This window comes from Myxine glutinosa, chromosome 11, assembly GCF_964187855.1.
Source record: "Myxine glutinosa chromosome 11, kmMyxGlut1.1, whole genome shotgun sequence".
Lineage (NCBI taxonomy): Eukaryota > Metazoa > Chordata > Myxini > Myxiniformes > Myxinidae > Myxine > Myxine glutinosa.
In genome coordinates this window covers 104,879,796-104,899,544 of record NC_136271.1, presented here as the reverse complement: position 1 = coordinate 104,899,544, position 19,749 = coordinate 104,879,796, and the positions used below count along the sequence as shown (strand labels likewise).

Below are 19,749 nucleotides of genomic sequence, written 5' to 3'. Positions count from 1 at the left end.
CAATTTTCATCTGATTGACTTGAAATTTGAATAGGATTTTCATATCGGTGAACTGAATTCAACCACCAACTATTTTCGAGATCAACATAGGTCACCAGATCAACATAGGCCAAAAGGTCAACATTTTAAATAAAAGGTTAACCACTTTTTTTTCGAATTTTTTATATCCTCAATTTTCATCCGATTGACTTGAAATCTGAATAGGATTTGCATATCAGCTTACTGAAACCAACCAGCAACTATTTTTGAGATCAACATCAGCTAAAACATCAACATCGGCCAAATTTCTAAAATTGTCAATTTTCATCCGATTAACTTAAAATTTGCAGATGATTTGCACATCAGATCACTGAATTCAACCACCAATTCTTTTTGAGGTAAAAAGGATGCTCTATGAGTGCAATTCTACTTTGTTCCGTTTTTCCAAGTGTTGCTCTGAGTGATTTTTCATTTGTTTGTTTGTGGTGTCATAACTTGAGAACGGATTAACGGATTTCAATAAATCCAAATATAGTGGATTCAGGGAACTCCCTGGAAGTTTTTTGATACAAAATTGTTTTTAAAATTATGTTTAATGGTAACATCGGCACACGTGGGGAAACTGCAAATGGCAACTTGCAACACTTGTTATCCCTGCACGCAACCCTTTTTTATTCTTGCTCCATAGATTAGCCATGAATCACAGCTATGCCAAGGAAACGGCCCCATTTTTTTTGTTTTTTAGCATTCATGCAAATACAGAGCCAAGGAGACCTCAGAGTTTGTTTCCTGCCATGGCCCATGCCTAAAACGTACCCCAGACAGGTTGATCAAAAGAAGGAAGAGAGGAGGATGGCAAGAATTATTTTTATAATTTGATCTTCCTCTCAGTTTGTTGTTGTACATGAAGGATGTGATTATTATCCTATTAACAATCGCCTCGCTCCTCGAGTGTATAGCTAGTCCGGTATCTATCTATACACCTCCTAATTTTATATTTTCCCATTGACAAAATCTTTTTTTTATTATTATTTGCAATTACACAAAGATAGGTGTTCTCGTCAGTAAAGCGATGGGTCTTATATTTTAGTATTTATCAAATGCAAGCAGACGCTTCATACTATTTTGTTTTTTGCTTTGCGAATGATACTTGGAAGTATTGATTGCTCTTATTCTGCCACCAAAATTGTTTTGCGTGTCTACAGACAATAAAAAGCCAACTACGCAGCGCCCAAGAGCAGTTAAGGGAGTACACTCTTCACAAAACGCCTATATGTTGGTGTATAACCGCTGCAGGACACCTCTGCCACCACATCCTCAATTGCCAGGTATTTTTTATTTTTCATGCATTAAATGCCATCTGTCCCACTTTTTTGTCCAATCTCGGCTGTTTGCCTTCGTAGTTTGTCTGCTCACCACTATCTTACATGACTTGCATGATCCTTTGTGGTTGCTAACTCATGGGGACTAGCTCAAGTCAATCCTTAAATAAGTGCAGACACGAATGTTTCGGGAAATTTGTTCCATGCCGCAATCGATCTGATTACTGAATAACTAACTACAGATCTGTGTTCCACAATGTTTGTCATTCTTCAGAAAATGGCGTCGAAGCTGAATTGAGGATAGTTGACAGAAGTGTTCTGCTGGTGTTTTGTCAGACCATGTCATTTGCATGTCTTACGAAGATCAGCCTGTTGTCTCCAACAAATTAAGTTGAGAATATGTTTCAATAACTTTGAGGCTCTGTGTTATTGTTATGACCAGATATTTCTGCTCAGGAAGTACATTTAATGGATTTACATGAAGGAAGTAATTAAACTATATGGCTTCCTAACTATGTACTGCAAACTTGTCTTTGTGGAATTAAAGGAGCCAGTCTCTGCACCAGGCAGATATTGAGTCAAGGTCTGATTGGCAATTGTAAAGATCCTTTTTTGAGCTGATTGTTGTACACTTTAGTGCCATCTGCAAATAATTTTTCTGTGGTGAAACCATTATCCGGTAGCTTGTTAATGTAGAAAATAAACTCGTCCTTGCGGTACCCCAGGAATATCCTTGGTCCAGCCAGATTGGGCTCTATTAGTCATCAAATGCTGGTATCTCTTATTAAGAAAAGTCCTAAGGCAGTGCAAAAGTTTGAAATAAATGCATTATTTACTAAATTTCTTGATTAGACATGCACGAGGAACAGAATCAAATGCTTTTCTAAATTCTGTAGACATGATGTCGATCCTTAGTTTGTGCTGATCTAAGCTGTTTGTCCATTTATTAAGGCATTCCAGCTAGTTTTATGGACATGAATATCTTGTATCGAAACAGTTGCTTTCAGAAAAAGACAAGATAGATGCTCCTTACTAAAGGTAAGTATACAGCAAATTATGATTCTTTTCAACATTGATAAGATGGTCATGTTGGAAAAGGTTGCAATGCATAATTGTACCATATTATCAGGACTTTGTTCAACATCCTCAACATTGTATAACGTGTTTATTTAGCCATGGTGGCCAGATGGTCACCTGGGATGTTTAATGGGTGGGGCCGAGGGTGGGGGGCGGGGAGGGGGATCACATCCAAAGCATCGAGGCTTGTGGAGGAGCTAGAACATAGAATGGATCAGTACGTACCAGAAAAAAAAAAACGAATAGTATAAGGGGAGGGGTACACCAAAAGGAGGGATGAGGGACAAAATAGAGGGAGACTTGGAGAAATAAGTTATGTGGGGAAGAATGTCTAGAATTTCTATGGACCAGTTACTTTTTTATTTTATTTTATTTGTATACAAGATCGAGGCTCATGAAAGAGCTAACATTAATCACACAAAAAGTCAGACCGACACATAAAACATATAATAAGGGGAGCGGTAGACAAGATGGGGAGAGAGGGGGAAGGACACAAACACAACATTTGAGAGTAGGGACAATCGAGAGATATGTGGGAGGGCGGTGTAGGCATGGGAAGGGGGTGGGGGGGGGGGGGGGGTGGGAGAGGTATAAAACATATGGACACTGCAAGGACTTCCAGGAAAGAAGTTGGAATTTCAAAAAAAGTGGATCTGGGGTGAATTAGCAGGGGTAGAAAAGATCAAGGTTTTGAATGGGGGAAGGTAAGAGATGGTGGTGAACAGCTGTTTTAAAGACCTGGAGGGAGGAGTGGGATTGAAGGGAGTGGGGGAGTTTGTTCCAGAGGTGGGAGAAAAGAGGAATGAAAGAGTGAAGGTGAGCAGAGAGCCTAGATTTTGGCAGTTTAACCATAAGAGGGTTGCTGGCAGATCTTGTGCGACCTGGAGAAATATTTGGGGGACAAAGCACAGAGAGAGCTGGGGGAGCAAGGCCGGAGAGGAGTCGGTGGAAGACAGAAAGACCACCTACCTGCCTGCGGTGAGTGAGTGAGTGAGTGAAAGGCCCTTGGAGTTAGCTTCATCGCGGGAGATTCCAATAATTCTGAAAGCTTTGGTTTCAACAGCGTGAAGCCGAGCTAGGTGTGAGGCAGGAGCACCGGCCCATAAGGGAGAACAGTATTCCATCGAGCTGCGGATGAAAGCCGTGTGTGTGGTGAGGAGCTTAGGTGTGCCAAGGAAGGACTTCGCACGACGGAGGATGGCCAGGCAGCGACTGGCTTTGGAGGCCAGATTGGAAATGTGGCTTTCCCAGGAAATATCATGGCAGATAGTGAGACCCAAAAGCTTGAGCGACAGAACTTCTTGGAGAGGATTGTTGAGAAAGTAGATGGGAGGGTTGTCCAGTCGGTCTTTTCGGAGAGACATAGTAAGAGTGTGAGATTTGTCAGGATTGAAAGACATGTTCCACTTGTTTGACCAGTCTGTGATTTTGTCCAGGTCTTCAGAGAGTGAGGAGGCCGCAGACTGCCGATCTGAGGGATGAGGAATGGAACGGCAGAGAGTGGAGTCATCAACAAAGAGATAGAGGATTTTCCAGAGAGTCAGATAGATCATTGATGAAGACCAGAAAAAGCACAGGGGCCAGAACACTGCCTTGGGGAACTCCAGCCTGAACAGGAAGGGGAGATGAGAGAAATCCATTCAGGGCCACACGTTGACTACGACCAGAGAGGAAGTCCGCAAGCCATGCGTGGAGATTTCCATGGATACCATAGGAGGAGAGTTTGGTGAGCAGAGCTGGGTGCCAGACCGTATCGAAGGCACGTGATATGTTAAGGGAGACAGCTCTGATTTCCTGTTTGGCATTGAGGACCTCCATCCATTGTTGAGACAGCAGAAGTAGCATGTCCAGAGTAGAATGACCTGGTCTGAATCCAAATTGATGATCTTAGATCAAGCCATTGGAGAAGAGGAAGGATTTGATATCTGAAGCAATGATGGATTCCATGACTGCTGATAATTGGGAGCAGGCTGATTGGTCTGTAGTTGCAAGGATCTGTTTTTGCACCTTTTTTGTGTAAAGCGGTAATGTTTGCTGATTTCCAAGCAGATGGCAGATGACCTTGAGCAAAAGAGAGGGTGAAAAGAACAGAGAGGGTGAGATAGAGCGGCAGAGCAGGATTTTGGGACCCGTGGGCTGATGCCGTCTGGTCCAGTTGCAGAATCAAGAGTCGAGGTTTGACAAAAACTTCTCCACCTTGTCAGGAGAGAAGGACAGAGAGTCCAGGAGCAGTTGGGTTCGACTGGGTAAGGTGGGAACAGAGAGAGATGGGTTTGGGACACAAGGTTTTGAGGCAAACACAGAGTTGAGGCTTTCAAAAAGACCTTGGTCCAAAAAGACCTTGGCCAGTTCTAAAGACCTCGGTCCTAAAGCACTATAGAAAATTTATACAGACAAGTTCTTCAGAATGTCTATAGAAAATTTATATAGAGTTTCTACGGGACATCACAGAAGAGGTACACAGCTCATGATCCAGCGTTCATTATTATCTGATCTACCAATCCTAATATTTCCTTCTCAGAAACGAGGACCATTATTTTTCTTTGAATCTATAATCTATATACAAAGGAGAGTGTTGGCCTGGTGTTGGCTTCGTGGTCATGGTGCTTGCTTGGGATCCTTGGATCCTGGGTTCGAATCCTGGTCGATCGCTGAATTAACGCCAGGGGGGTTGAGTCAACCTGTCATCCTTCCGAGGTCGGCAAATTGAGTACCAGTTCACTGGTAATTCCCTGCGTGTCGCAAGAGTCGACTAACAGGGTTGGTGGCAGGAAGGGCATCCGGCCGTAAAACATCGCTTCAAAAAGGGGACCATGGTGCCCGAAAAAGGCCAACCCCTGCTCTGCAGGGAAAATGGCCTCGAAAGGTGGTTCTTCTTTTCTTCTTCTTCTTCTGTGGAACAGCTCTATATAAATTGTTCCTAAAGTATTACAGAAATGTTATGCAGTTAGGTTCTATAGAGCATCTGAAGAATTCCATAGAACAACTGTTCTCTGCAAAGATATACAGGCATTTCAATGTATCTTCCATTGAACGTGTACAATCCTCCCTACGTGTAACTGTACGCATTTAGACAGCCAGCCAAATTCCATTTACGAATGACATGGGAGTGAGTGAACAGCTCCCCTCGCTCCAGTGTTTTATTGAAGTCATATAGGCATGAAGTCAATAAATAAGGAGTGAAATAGGAAAATATATGTAATACAGCACAATATACTAACAAACTCTATACATTTGTTGCAATGATTGCCTAACAGCAAATATACACACACGCACACGCGCACACGCGCACACACACACACACACACACACACACACACACACACACACACACACACACACACACACACACACACACAACCAGTCAAAAGGTTTAGAACACCTCAATTTTTCCAGTTTTTATTGAAATTTATGCAGTTTAATGACTCGATGTACTCTGAAATTAAGCATAGAACAAATAAACAATTGGAGATAAAAAGAAATCATAGAATCATTTTGTTTAACAAAATGTAATTTAAATTTTTGACTCGGCAAAGTAGCCACCTTTTGCAGATATAACCGCCGAACACACTCGTGGCATTCTTTCTACAATGGAAATCAAATATTGTTTGGGAAGTTCTTCCCAACACTGTTGCAGAAGTTCCCACAAATGTGTTGCACTTGTAGTTTGCTTTGCTTTCACCCTTCTGTTCAGTTCATCCCAAACCAGCTCGATGGGGTTTAAGTCTGGAGACTGTGCTGGTAGTGGGGCGGCTTAGCCCAAATATTCAAAAGAATTGTGCATTTTGTGATACAAGCACCAAATTTGGCACACTAGTAGACTATCATATTATGAAAAGATCTGGATATTGGGCCATCTCAGATTCAGAGATTTGATTTTTGCAAGATTTGCAGATTTTGCAGATTTTGCAAGCTGAGATTGCAACGCCAGGGATGGCCGACTCCTTCCTACGAGCTGCCCACGTCACCCGCACAAGAAGAGCTCATCAAATCACTGCAGCGGCACTGCACATCCTGCAACACCATGCGTATGAACGCCACTGTATGACATATGCTGATGATGCAGAAGACCTGCCTGAGTTCGAAGACTGGTGTCACCAGAGAGGAGAAGACATTCCCAACTTTCAGTACTGGGCAACTGTGCTGGAACTAGAGATGTTGGTACTGGTCTACGTGCGTTCTCTGCGGCAGGCTTCATTCACGACGTACCTTGATGCCCTGACGGAACTGGTCCCATGGTTCCATGCCTTAGACCACACACACTATGCCAGGTGGGTCCCTGTTCACCTGAGGGACATGGTTGCACTCCCAATGAAGCACCCAGATGTAGCCAGAGAATTCAGGGCTGGCAACTTCACTGTACAGAAGACGAAGAAGGTGTTCTCTTCGATCCCAATCGAATCGAAATCTTGCAAAAATCAAATCTCTGAATCTGAGATGGCCCAATATCCAGATCTTTTCATAATATGATAGTCTACTAGTGTACCAAATTTGGTGCTTGTATCACAAAATGCACAACAGGTTTGCTATGCTGCTACACTATGGCCATTCCATGATTTGAAGCCTACCGTCTTGTTCTTTTCCTCGAAGGTAGTTTTGATGTAGCCTGGAGGTGTGTTAAGGGTCATTATCTTGCTGTAGGATGAACCGCTGACCAACTATGCGTATACCAGAGGATATTGCATGGCGCTGCAAAATGTTGTGGTAGCCCTTTTGGTTCAGGGTGCCAGTCACTCTGTGCAAGTCACCGACTCTGGATCCAGCAAAAGAGCCCCAGACCATCACGCTTCCTCTTCCATGTTTGACAGTTGGTGTCACACACTGAGGAACCATCCTTTCGCCTACTTGATGGCGTACAAAAACCCTGCGAGATGAACCAAAGATTTCAAATTTTGAATTATCGGTCCATAAGACCTTCTTCCAGTCTTCAGTAGTCCATTGGCGGTGCTTCATGGCCCAGGCAAGCCTCATTTTCTTATTTTGCCATCTTTGCAATGGCTTTCTTACTGCCACTCGACCTGTCAAACCTGCAGCTCGAAGTCTTCTCTTCACAGTTGAAACTGACTTGCTTACTTCGACCAGTGTTAAGCTGTGCTTGAAGCTGTTATCCTATGAGCTGCCTTTCACGCAAGCTGTTGCCTCTCAGAAACTTGTCTTCTGATTCTGTTGTGGCTTTGGGTCTGCCAGACCTCTTCCTGTCGGTTTCCTCCAGTTTCCAAGTGCCTTTTGATGGTGTAGGAAACTGTACTCACTAACACCTTGGCTTTCTTTGCAATTTCTCCAAAGGAAAGACCTACACTTTTAAGGGTTATAATGGTCTGTCTGTCTTCCTTTGTTAATTGCCTTTTTCTCGCCATTATGATAGCAATATACTACTTCCTGCAGTGCAATATTGTCTAAATAATGCTTCAGAGGGTGCAATCACAGTTTGTTTCAATACTGCTTTGACAGCCAGGGGGTTTGTAATCAAGTAATCAGCAGAGGTTGGGACACCTGTAGGAATTGTTTGCATCAACTTTCAAGGCTTAATTTACATACATTGCTGCAGAACAGCTGTAAGTTGTTAACCCATTACTTGTTCCCTGAAGAAGGCCTTTTTTTTTTTTTACAATATAACTGCAATTTACATTACTAGGGCATGCCCGTACGTGGGTGCCCGTTCCTTGCCAAAAAAAAAAAAAAACGCTACCCGTACGCTCTACCCCGCCCGTACGCCCGTAAACAAAAAAAACAACGCTCTTCGCTTCCGCCCTTCGCTCTGGGAGAAATAATGCGCATAAGAAATCGAGAAATTATTATTTTCTCCGGAAGAAATCGAATTACGAACCGTAATGGCGCACGCGCTCGGCTCGGCTCGCAACAACGCGTTCTGTGATTGGCTGCCGGAAGTGAAGTCTTCACTGTCCGGAAGGTCGCAAATCGCAGTTACGATGAATCGCAAATTAGTTTTATTTAGTTTTAAAACATAGTTTAACGGCAACATAGTTTTCCAACGTGAAATAAATGAATACGCTCTCAAATGTGCCGTCCGAGGCAGAGTCTGTTCGCCACGTTCGGCACACGTGATAGCTCGCTGCTCTCTGATTGGTTGAATCGTTTTTTGGACATAGCTCGGTAACTACTTGTCCGATTAATATGAAACCTTGAAAAGGCACATCCTCGGGACCCCAGCAATATACCTGGCAAGTTTAAAGTATATCGGACCCGTGGTTGTCGAGAAACAGCGGTCACAGACATACATACATACATACATACATACATACATACATACATACATACATACATACACTACAGAGATTACTGGAATTATAGATAGATTTTCCCATTTTTGCTAACCTAAACTTTGTTTTAACCTCGAGCAGTTTACTGCTTACCTTTGTACCATTTCAGGTTATTCACTGGACTTGAATTGCTTAAATTTCAATAAAAACTGAACAAATTGAGGTGGTTTAAAACTTTTGACCGGTAGTGTACTGGCAGGGTACCTGTTGCTGATGGGTTTGTTGACCCCTCACCTCAAATGAGCATTTTTTTTGAAGTGTATATTGGTAAAAACGGGAGTTCATGTAAATATTGTTATGTCGGGGGGTAAAGGAATATCTAGAGCCAGGTAGATCTGTATTGGTAACATGTTTCGACTGTCGCGATAGGGAATCTACCCTGTAAATTTTGTGTTTTAGGCCTCTACCCTGTAAATTCTGTGTTTTAGGCGGTTTGTCAGAGAAGTGTATGCCTGTGAACATACAAGGATGTTCAGGTGTTAAATAATTGTAGGGACGAAGATAAACCCCTGTGTGTCGGACCTGGTAATCATTCCTTTGTCCCTTATGGCAACGCACACATAAAAACACTTAGATAGGTCCTTAGTGCACACATTAATTAGTTCCCTTCCCTTCAAATGACATTGGCAGAAGACGGGAAGGAATCCAGATCGGGGCACCGCCGGATGGCCGCCGCCAGCCGCACCACCAGCTGGCCGAGCAGCATCGCGTGAGATGACCCGTACCCACGCCACAGGGAACGTGTGATTGGTTGGCGCGGAAGGCGCGAACCTCCAGCCAATCAGCGCGGGAGGCGCAAAGACGCAACTGAGAAGCGGGTTGTTAATTGGAGGGAAGGCGCTAGAAGGTTCGGTGGACGGCGGGAAGCTGCGAGGGACTGGTTGGTGGCGCGCCAAGGCTGACCTCACAGGCAAAGTTATAAAAGGACGGGCTGGATGACATTTGCTCTCGCTTGGACTCTGCGCGCTGGACCCCTTCGTATTGGAGATCTCTCTGTGCTTTTGAAGCCCTTCCCCGACTTCGCTTGTCTCTGGCCTTCATTGGCTCTTCCTTCTCGCGTGCTGGACCTTCGTGCTTCGTGCTGGGTGACGTTGGTTCGTCGTGGTGCTTGGAGCGGGATCCGGTGCTGTTGGTACTGGAGCGAGGGACCTCGTGGCGTGCCGCGTGGCGTGCCGCGTAGCGTGTCGCATCGAGGCCTGGCGAAGCGTGCGAGTGAGCGGACGAAGGGTTTCTTTGCACCGGAGCTTGGAGCCTAGTTGGATGGCGAACACGACTGAAGACAAAGATAAGACGCACCACATTTCACAAGTAGACGACGAGACATTTATTTTATTAATTCAGTCCTTTGTTCTTTTCTGAAGTGAGGTGTGCGGGATTCCGATTTAGGATCATTATTAGATTTATCGTGTTTCCCTGTGCCGACCTTTATTTAAAATAAACCCTTGTATTATTTTCTGTACCTACCTGAACGCAGTTTTCCCTGTGATTTATTTAATTTGCAGCGGCATTGGAGACGCCCTGAGAACAGGTAAGACTGTAGAGGTCTTGCGCCGCCCCTCCACCCCGCGCAATTTTGTATAGCTTTCTGTCTTTGGGTCCGCCATTGAGTTTTCGCCTCGAGAGCGAAGGCCTTCGCAATCGGCTTCCGTGACCGCCTGATTTTCATCAAAGGCGGCCACACGACAATATTTAGTGAGCCGGCCTCGCTCCTACAGTTCTGCCTGTGCTCTGTCCCCCAAATATTCCTCCAGGATGCACAGGATCTGTCAGCAACCCTCTTCTTGTGAAACTGCCAAAATCAAAACTCTCTGCTCACTTTCACTCTTTCATTCCTTTTTTGTCCTGCGTCTGGAACAAATTCCCACACTCTTCAATCCCTCTCCTCCATCCAGGTCTTCAAAACAGCTGTTCACCACCATCTTTTATCTTCCCCAGCCAAACCTTAATCTTTTCTACCCCCGTTAATACACCCCAAATCCACCTCTTTCAATCTCCAACTTCTTTTTTTCTGAAATTCTTTGTGGTGTCCATTTGTTTTCTACCATGTGCCCCTCCCTCCCCACCTCTCCTCCCCCCCCCCCAGCCCTCTCCCTTCCACAGATCTACTGACGTCCCTGTTCTCTACTGTTGTTGTGCTTGCGTGCTTTCCTCTCTGTCTCCCCTCTTGTCTCCCGCTCCTTTTATTGTATGCTTTATGTGTCCGTGCATGCTTTCGTTCGTGTTTAATATGTTAGCTCGTACACGAGCCTCGACTCTGTGTACAAAAACAAAAAAAAGCAGATATCGCAGTGTATGGAGCTGGTAACCTCGACAACCTCATTCCAAATTCAATCAGCGAAGATTCCCAATGCATGCTTGTTGTACCTCCGAAGTACTGCTCGGGAGTGTGGTTGATATTGTTGCGTTCACCGGGATTAACACCCCTTGTGACGAATGGCCGATCGAGCTTTACACTCCGATGCGTTCAGTCAACCTATGGCGATGTTGTTAATATGCGCGGGGGTGGAGGGCAGCGAGCGCTTACCTCACAGTCGGACGCGGCACGGGGTTTCTCCGATCCACTGTCAGTTAAACGGGACAGGACAAGGAATTAAAATTCAACAAATGAGGCATTTAATAAAAATAATGCCTGGGAACAAGAAATGTGCAGTACTAAAATTCCTATTTGGGGTGCCATAAAACTCGTAAAACAGCACAAGAGGATAAATAACTGAAAGTAATAAATGTGTGTGTAATGAATGTTAGCGTGAGCTCTGGGCCCCTTGATAGTCTGTGGTCGTCACAGGCCCCGCGTGGGAAAAAGAAAAAGTTTCCCCTGTTCGGGAAAACACGCTTTGGCATGAAGCCACGTTCACTGCCACGCCGATGCAAAGCGAACAGGCCCTCATTCCGTTCTCGTCCACGCTCCACAAAGCCCGAGGTCTCTCAGGCACACATAGCCACCACAAAGTCAGCACCAGCCAATCAGGGAAAGGATGCGTCCGCTCCTCCACGCAACCAGGAACAGAGTGCGCACGAATACCACTGCCAAGAGCGAGCTCGAAATGCTTCCGCACACAAGTACACAACAAGTACCCAGTGCAAAAGGGAGAGCACGAATTGTGACCGCTTGCGATCACATACACGAAGCAAGAGAGGGAAAAATGCCGGGACATGTCCTTTTTACCCTCGGTCGCGAACGTTCCATGATTATGTCCGCGCACGCTCCAATCAGCGAGTGCCATCTCATCGTTCCATCACCCTGACCAATCATCGCCTTTTGGGGCGAGCGGCGCCAGCTGTACTTGAATGTCCTAGTTCCGGTTACTTTATTTAATGTCAATGATTACGTGCCGATCGCTTGGCTGGTACCCTCCATATGGCCACACGTCACACTTACTCTGAACATCTGGCCCTACTTGGTTACAGGAAGTGGCTGCATGACATCCAGAGCATGATAATCTGCACAATCCTTCCTGGACTAAGGTATTTCATTGCCTACCCCCTCCCGTCCCCTCCACAAATGTAACTTCAGCCCCTGACCTTCCTCCTCTCTCTATACTCCCCACAGCTGTGCTTTTGGCAATTTTCATTCTGTATTTCTTACAGAATTTCATTCAGGTTTCCCATTCGATGAGCCAGAGATTGTTGGTTTCAGTTTCGCTTTGGGATATCAGTTTCGATTTGCCATTACAACTTGAGATGCGATGTGAATGGTGCATGAAAAAGTTGTCAAAAACGGATTTTTGGGGGAATTGTTTTCTATTTTCTGAGGGGTCTAAAGCGGCTTTCGAGTCTGAAAAGGTCAAAAAAGCTTTAAAGGTGTGACAGGTTCAAGGGATCTCAGGGGTATAAAGTATCTCAATTGTCTTAAAGGTCTGCAGTGTTTTAATAGTCATAAAGTGGTCTGTAGTGTATAAACAGCCTTATAAGGGTCGAATGGGTCTAAAGGTCTTGGGGGTCAAAAGGGTGTATACGCCTTCGAGGTATAAAAGTCTAAAGGGATCACTTAGACTTTCGTAAAATATCAAGAAGAATGTTTATAGCTGTGGTGAAGTCATCAACTCGGGAGTACAACATGGCAATAACAGGCCAAATGACCACCTCATGACTGTTTAAACCCTCTATTTATGTGCATCGTGGTCATAAATCTGATACTAGTAAGTTTTGTCACGATTAACCTTGGGCCCCAGCCAAAACGGTTTAAGTTAGAACTATGCTATGTGAGAGTTGTACTCTCAACTCTCGTTTACCTTAATTGGTTACGGTTCTAATGAGAGTAATCTACACAGAATAGCAGGAGTAAAGGGATGATATATTTACCATTTAAATGGCCAGCGGGAACTCTAACTCACAAAGTACATAAACTACAGTATATTACAGTATGTATAAAGGGCAGAACAGAAGGTCTAACAAATTCCATATAACACCTCTTCTATGCAGAGTTTTATAATTATTTAAACTAATTGACACATGTGAGAAAAATTACACGCCCAGACCAGGAATCGAACCCAGGTCTTCTGGTGGAACCGTACCAGTGTTCTGCCATCTGATCTATCTGGGCGACTCAGGGGTGCCCAGATAGCTCAGATGGCAGCTCGAGCTCTCGGCGACTCTCATTCTCGGGGCCTGGTTCACGTAACTCTTCGCTCTTCTCAACCAGTGACTTTCATCCTTCCTCAACACATGACCAAACCATCTCAAACTGTTTCTCTTCACAGCATCAATCACAGGCTCTATTCCCATCATCTTTCACAATTCATCATTTGTCTTCCTCTCTCTCAATGACACTCCACACATCCACCGAACCATTCGCATTTCCACCCTTTCCAGCCTTCGTTTCTGCTCTACGTCCATTACCCATGTCTCGCTCCCATAAATCATAACACTTCTCACACATGCAGCATACACCTTTCCCTTCAGCTTCAACGACACTCCCCTCTTCATCAGCACGCCACTCAGTTCCCAAAACTTTTTCCATGCACATCTCACTCTTGCAACCGTTGCCGAGTCTGATCCACCTTCTCCATTCAACATGTCTCCGAGGTAACAAAATGTTTTCACACCTTCCAGCTTCACGCCGTCTCCAAGATCCAACTCAACATTTCCTCCATCTGCAGCTCCCTCTATGCACACCTTACATTTGAATGTAGCTGCCCCACTGGTTAATGACCCTCTCAAAAGCATGTTATTATATGTACATAGTTGTACTGCTATGTGTAACATTTTTTAGAGACCAGTCTATGTTTTGCTAATCTGAGACAAAAGGCCATTTTGCTGTTATTAGTCCCCTACCGGTGTACACCGGAGGGGACTATAGGTTTGCACGCCGTCCCTCTGTCAGTCTGTCAGTGTCAGTCTGTCTGTCAGTCCGTCAGTCCGTCACGCAAAGAACAGTTTTCCGGACCTTTTTTCCTAAACGCTTAATGCTAATGATTTCAAACTTGCACATGGGTTTCCTCATGATAGGTTACAGATCAGGTACGAACTTCACGACGTTTCGATCATTTTTGACAAAGTTATGGCACTTTGAACTTTGGGAATTCTGATAATTCTGATGATCCTTAACTCAGTGCCATTTAAGTTTTAATTTCCTTTAAAAACCAATTTCTCTGCAATAATAGGACCGATTGAGATCAAATTTTCACCATAGGAGGGACTCGGTCTGTAGAATATTTTAATGGTAATTATGACATCACAGGTCACGTGGTTCGGCCGCCATATTGTTTTTCGTGAAAACATGAAAACCCCTTTTTCTCTGCAACGGCTGAACAGATCGAGGCCAAACTTTGCAGGCAGAATCGCATACCATGACGAACAAAAAAAGTCAGCGAGCATGACGTCATGCGTCACATGGTTTCAGAGTTATGACGTTTTTAAGCATGAACCTTTAAAACCGAGCTCCTCCCTCATTTTTTGATCCAATCGAGGGGAAACTTCACAGATCTGTTCAGCATGTCAATTCGACTAAAATGTCCTTTTGGAATTTGCGATAGGGCACGTGGTTTGGCAGATATCGTTAATTAAACGAAAATGTTTAAAAAAATGGATATCTCTTGTTTCTTCTAGAGTTCTCCTCAAGGCGCATCATGCGCCCTCAGCCTCATCTGCGAACGTCAAAAGCGCGACACAGCGTGCGCTTTCGGGAGGGGCGGAGCCAAGCCGAACAACATATATATATATATATACGGTATATAGATATATATATATATATAATATATATATATATATTATATATATATATATATATATATATTATATATATATATATATATATATATTATATATATATATATATATATATATATATATATTATATATATATATATATATATATATATATATGTATATTTATATGTATATGTATATTCTATATGTATATTTATATGTATATGTATATGTATATGTATATATATATATATATATATATATATATATATATATATATATATATATATATATATATATATATATATATATATATATATATATATACAGACTTGGCATTTAATATGGAATATTTTTTTTTCTTGATTTGGGTTTACTTTCTTAACTCAGTATATCAATCTGGTGAGTTTCTTACACTTTGGTGATTTATTTATTAAAAGAACTATGTCACTGATTGTCTGTCGCAGCAAGAAGTCAACAATAGGATTATATCACAGATGACGTGGCAAAATGTACGGACAGGTGCATTTGATGATTGGCTTCACAGTCGGGTATACAAGGGTTGTTGCGTTCTGTATTAGTGGAAAACAACTGCTGTATGTCTCCAAAAGTTATTGCTGCTTCCTCTGGAGATGGTCCGTCAACTCGACAATGCTGTTTGTCATGGAGTGGTGGCTTTACGAAATTATGGCATGAAACAGCGTGCTATTGCTCGGCAGTATGGCATCACTCAAGGTCAGGTGTCAAAGATCCTGAAACGAAATGCTCAGAGGGGTGTCCCTACTCCAATATCGAGGCCAGGACGTCCCCGCAGAACCACAAGGAGGGATGATCGCCAGCTGCACCGGTTAGTCCGCAATGGCCGTACCAAGTCAGCTAATCGGCTTAGGGCTGAGTGGCAGCAACTGACAAATGTGCCTGTATCCAGAAGGCTAGTCAACCAACGACTGGTTCAAGCAGGCTATCGTGCCAGGTGTGCCATGAGAAAGCCACGCCTGACCAGACAACACCGCCAGCACCGATTGCAGTGGGCCAGAGAGCACCGTCAATGGCAGCCAGGACACTGGAATCATGTGATCTTCAGTGACGAGTCTAGATTTCTGGTCTATCGTCAAGATGGCCGTGTCCGAGTGCACAGACAAGTGCATGAAGCCTACAACAAAGATTGTATAGTGCCAAGAGTCCAAGCTGGAGGTGGTGGGGTGACCGTTTGGGCTGCTTTTCATGCAGGGGGCAAGACTGCCCTGGTTGTTCTGAATGGAAACCTGAACCAGTTCAAGTACAGGGCCATTCTGGAAGAAACATTGCTTCCATTTGCTCGTGCAGCCTTTCGAGGAAACTTTGTCTTCCAAGATGACAATGCACGGCCTCATCGTGCTCGCATGATCCAACACTTTCTTGCTGACCGTGGTGTAGAGCATATGGAGTGGCCTGCCATGTCCCCAGATATGAATCCGATAGAGAACTTGTGGGCAGAATTAACGCGTCAAATCGACCACTTGGACCAGCAGCCGACCTCTGTGCGTGAATTGCAGCAGGCTATTGTCACTGCATGGCAAGCGATTCCTGTCCAAACCTTGGCAAATCTCGTGAACAGCATGCCTTAACGTGTACGTGCTCTCCTGAATGCTCGTGGGGGTTACACGAAGTACTGAACTGTAATTTTACTGTCCGTAATCCCAGTCGTAATTTAACTTTTGTTTTTGTTCAAAAAAATTTTGGCTAATGTGCAAAATAAAGAGATACCTCTGGAAAACGTACAGAAGTTGAACACAGTACTGTCCATGAATTGAGTTCGATATCAGTTTTCATCACTTTCAAGGATCAATTTATTTGTTTCGAAATGTCAAATGTGGTTTTTGTTTCTTTTAAAGGACACATTATCAAAATCTAGAATAATTTCAACCTAATTCCAATGAACTTTTGGTCCTAAGACATCTTGAAAAGTAAGTTCACCCCCACAAAAAAAATATTCCATATTAAATGCGAAGTCTGTATATATATATATATATATATATATATATATTGTAACGAATTTGGAAAGTGTAAAGAATGTGAGAACTGGTTTGCTGTGTTTTAATTGACCCTCGTAGAGTAAATAAGGTCGAAGGACGTCCCCCTAGTTAATTCCATGAAATTTACACACAGGCCACGATATATCTTTTTAAATAGCTTATTTCCTTATTCTATGTAGGCTAAATATGTGTTTCCCACTAGATTGACTCTGCATTGTATCAAACGAAATAAGCGTAGGCCCCTTTCAATTTCCCCAATCATCTCCGCTCTCCAAAGTTCCTTTCAAAAGCGGTGCGAGTGGTGTTCAATCCCGCAAGCCGCCATTGCCCATGTGCTAATCTCGGAGAAGAGGGGGTAGGAGCCGCCAACTCACGAGCGTGGCACGTCGTCATGATCAAAGGGGGAATCGGACAGCCCTAACAGCCAACCAGCACCGCGGTGAGTGACCCGGTAGGCGTGCTCTCGCAGCCGGCGGCTTGATTCCGACCCGAGTAATAAAAGCGACTGGAAGGGACTGCTTCGGCAGATGAGATGAGATGAGATGAGAGATGAGATGAGATGAGAGATGAGCTGTGAGCTGTGAGATGAGAGATGAGCTGTGAGATGAGAGAGGAGAGACGCTCCAAAAAAGGAGAGGTACTTGGAGATGAAACAAGCTTTGGAGAGACGCGCTGAGAGGAGGGAGACGGCTCCACCAGAAGGAGAGGAGCAGGTGTGACCGAGCCAGCGCGTGACGTCCACAGCATCAGCAGCGTCGACGCGACCGAGGGTTTTCCCGCCAAAAACGCGAAGAGTGGGAGCTGCTACCTCCAGCCCTGCCGGTTGCAGGGACCTGACCCTGCCTCCCTCTCCAGCAACCCACCTCCGCCATTCCTGCCTGCAATTTCCCCCGTGTAAGTGTGAACGTCGTCTGTCTTAATCGTTGTCCTGGGGTTAAGTAAACTGCATAGATAAGCTAACGATTCACTGTGTGACTGCTTCTTCCATCAATTGCTTGTAAATAACTTTGATCGCTCCTTCTTTTTGCTTGTGTGTATAATAAATCCTGTTATTCCTCCGAACTCTGTCTTCTTCTCTCTTCCTTCTCTTTCGGTCGCTTTAGAGGTTTCCATATTGAATATCTGTGGCGCGATTTGGTCAACGTTGGGGGAGTCGGGCTAATCGGGGATCCTGTAACGGTCGCGGTTGACCATCCGCTCGGCCCAAAGTAACATCTTGTCCGCGACCCGTAACAATATATCTATATATATATATATATATATATATATATATATATATATATGCACATCGATCATTGATTGTGAACCGGAAAATATAATAAATTACTGATATTTAGCGACACGAAAGGTTCTTTATCAACAACTTATTTTGTCGTGCTTCTGCTGACCTGTCTGCAAGGTGTATAAATCGAAGTCCCAAGTGCGAATCACAGGTGAGCCTGTCCTGAGGTAATTTGCGATTGGGAACGATTCAGAACCTGTGGGTAAATAACCCTTGGTAATTTCCCCAACAGTTTTCTGGACGACAGACTGCCGGTAGGGGACATGTATTGCAGTGCAATACTCAGCATGCTTGTTGTTGTACACCGCACCTTTCCTATGCCATCTCCAGGCATTGCAAATCGTCATTGCTGGGCACCGAAGGGGGCTCAGCAGTGACGCACGCTGAAAGGGAGTACTCAGTTTTCACTTTGTTGTACACCGCCCCTTTCCTCTGCCATCTCCAGGCATTGCAAATCGTCATTGCTGGGCACCGAAGGGGGCTCGGCAGTGACGCACGCTGAAAGAGAGTACTCAGTTTTCACTCTGGTTGTTTGTTTTCTTGCTTTCTTTCTTTCTTGTTGTACACCGCTCCTTTCCTATGCCACCTCCAGGCATTGCAAATCGTCATTGCCGGGCACCGAAGGGGGCTCAGCAGTGACGCACGCTGAAAGGGAGTACTCAGTTTTCACTTTGTTGTACACCGCCCCTTTCCTCTGCCATCTCCAGGCATTGCAAATCGTCATTGCTGGGCACCGAAGGGGGCTCGGCAGTGACGCACGCTGAAAGAGAGTACTCAGTTTTCACTCTGGTTTCTTGTTTGTTTGTTTTCTTGTTTCCTTGGTTGTCCGGACGATATCTCAGCCATCCTTTGAGCTAGGAAGCTGAAATTTCGGCACAATAGTGAGCAAGTCCTTTGTCAAAAACGGTATTTTTTGTTTTTTGATTAATCAATTAATTGAGGAGTTATTTAATTATTAGCGTTTAATTAAGTACTTATTTAATTAATTAAATTTCATTTCTCTTCTGACCATTATTAACTCAGGCACCTTTTGAGTTAGGAAGCTGATATTTGGACATGCCAATGACCAGGTGATTTGGCTGCAAAGGATATTTTTGATTTATTAATTAATCAATTAATCGATTAATTATTTAATTATTCGATTAATGACAAAAAATTTTTTTTTTTTTAAGTTACAGATTCTGATGAAATAGTGGTAGTTTATGTGTTCTCTGACCAAATTGATTAATAATTTAATTTTTTTATGATTATTATTTATTTATTTTCATTATTTGTTTTCTTTCTTGGTTGTCCGGACGATATCTCAGCCATCCTTTGAGCTAGGAAGCTGAAATTTCGGCACAATAGTGAGCAAGTCCTTTGTCAAAAACGGTATTTTTTTTTTTTTGATTAATCAATAAATTGAGGAGTTATTTAATTATTAGCGATTAATTAAGTACTTATTTAATTAATCAAATTTCCTTTCTCTTCTGACCATTAACTCAGGCACCTTTTGAGTTAGGAATCTGATATTTGGACATGTCAATGACCAGGTGATTTGGCTGCAAAGGATATTTTTGATTTATTAATTAATCAATTAATCGATTAATTATTTAATTATTTGATTAATGACAAAAAAAATTTTTTTTTTTAAGTTACAGATTCTG

The 19,749-nt window shown here is 43.6% G+C and overlaps 1 protein-coding gene across 17 annotated transcripts in view; it reads left to right on the top strand.

The window, feature by feature from the left end:
- USP48 (ubiquitin specific peptidase 48) overlaps positions 1–19,749 on the top strand; it is a 250,247-nt gene that overhangs the window by 100,061 nt on the left and 130,437 nt on the right. For all 17 annotated transcript variants that reach the window (XR_013625012.1, XR_013625013.1, XR_013625011.1 and 14 more), the window contains one exon: positions 1,185–1,307. Coding sequence is in view for 12 of the 17 variants with exons in the window: in XM_078786944.1 (XP_078643070.1) it covers positions 1,185–1,307 (123 nt within the window). In the remaining 5 variants the exon portion in view is untranslated. The remainder of the gene's footprint in view (positions 1–1,184; positions 1,308–19,749) is intronic.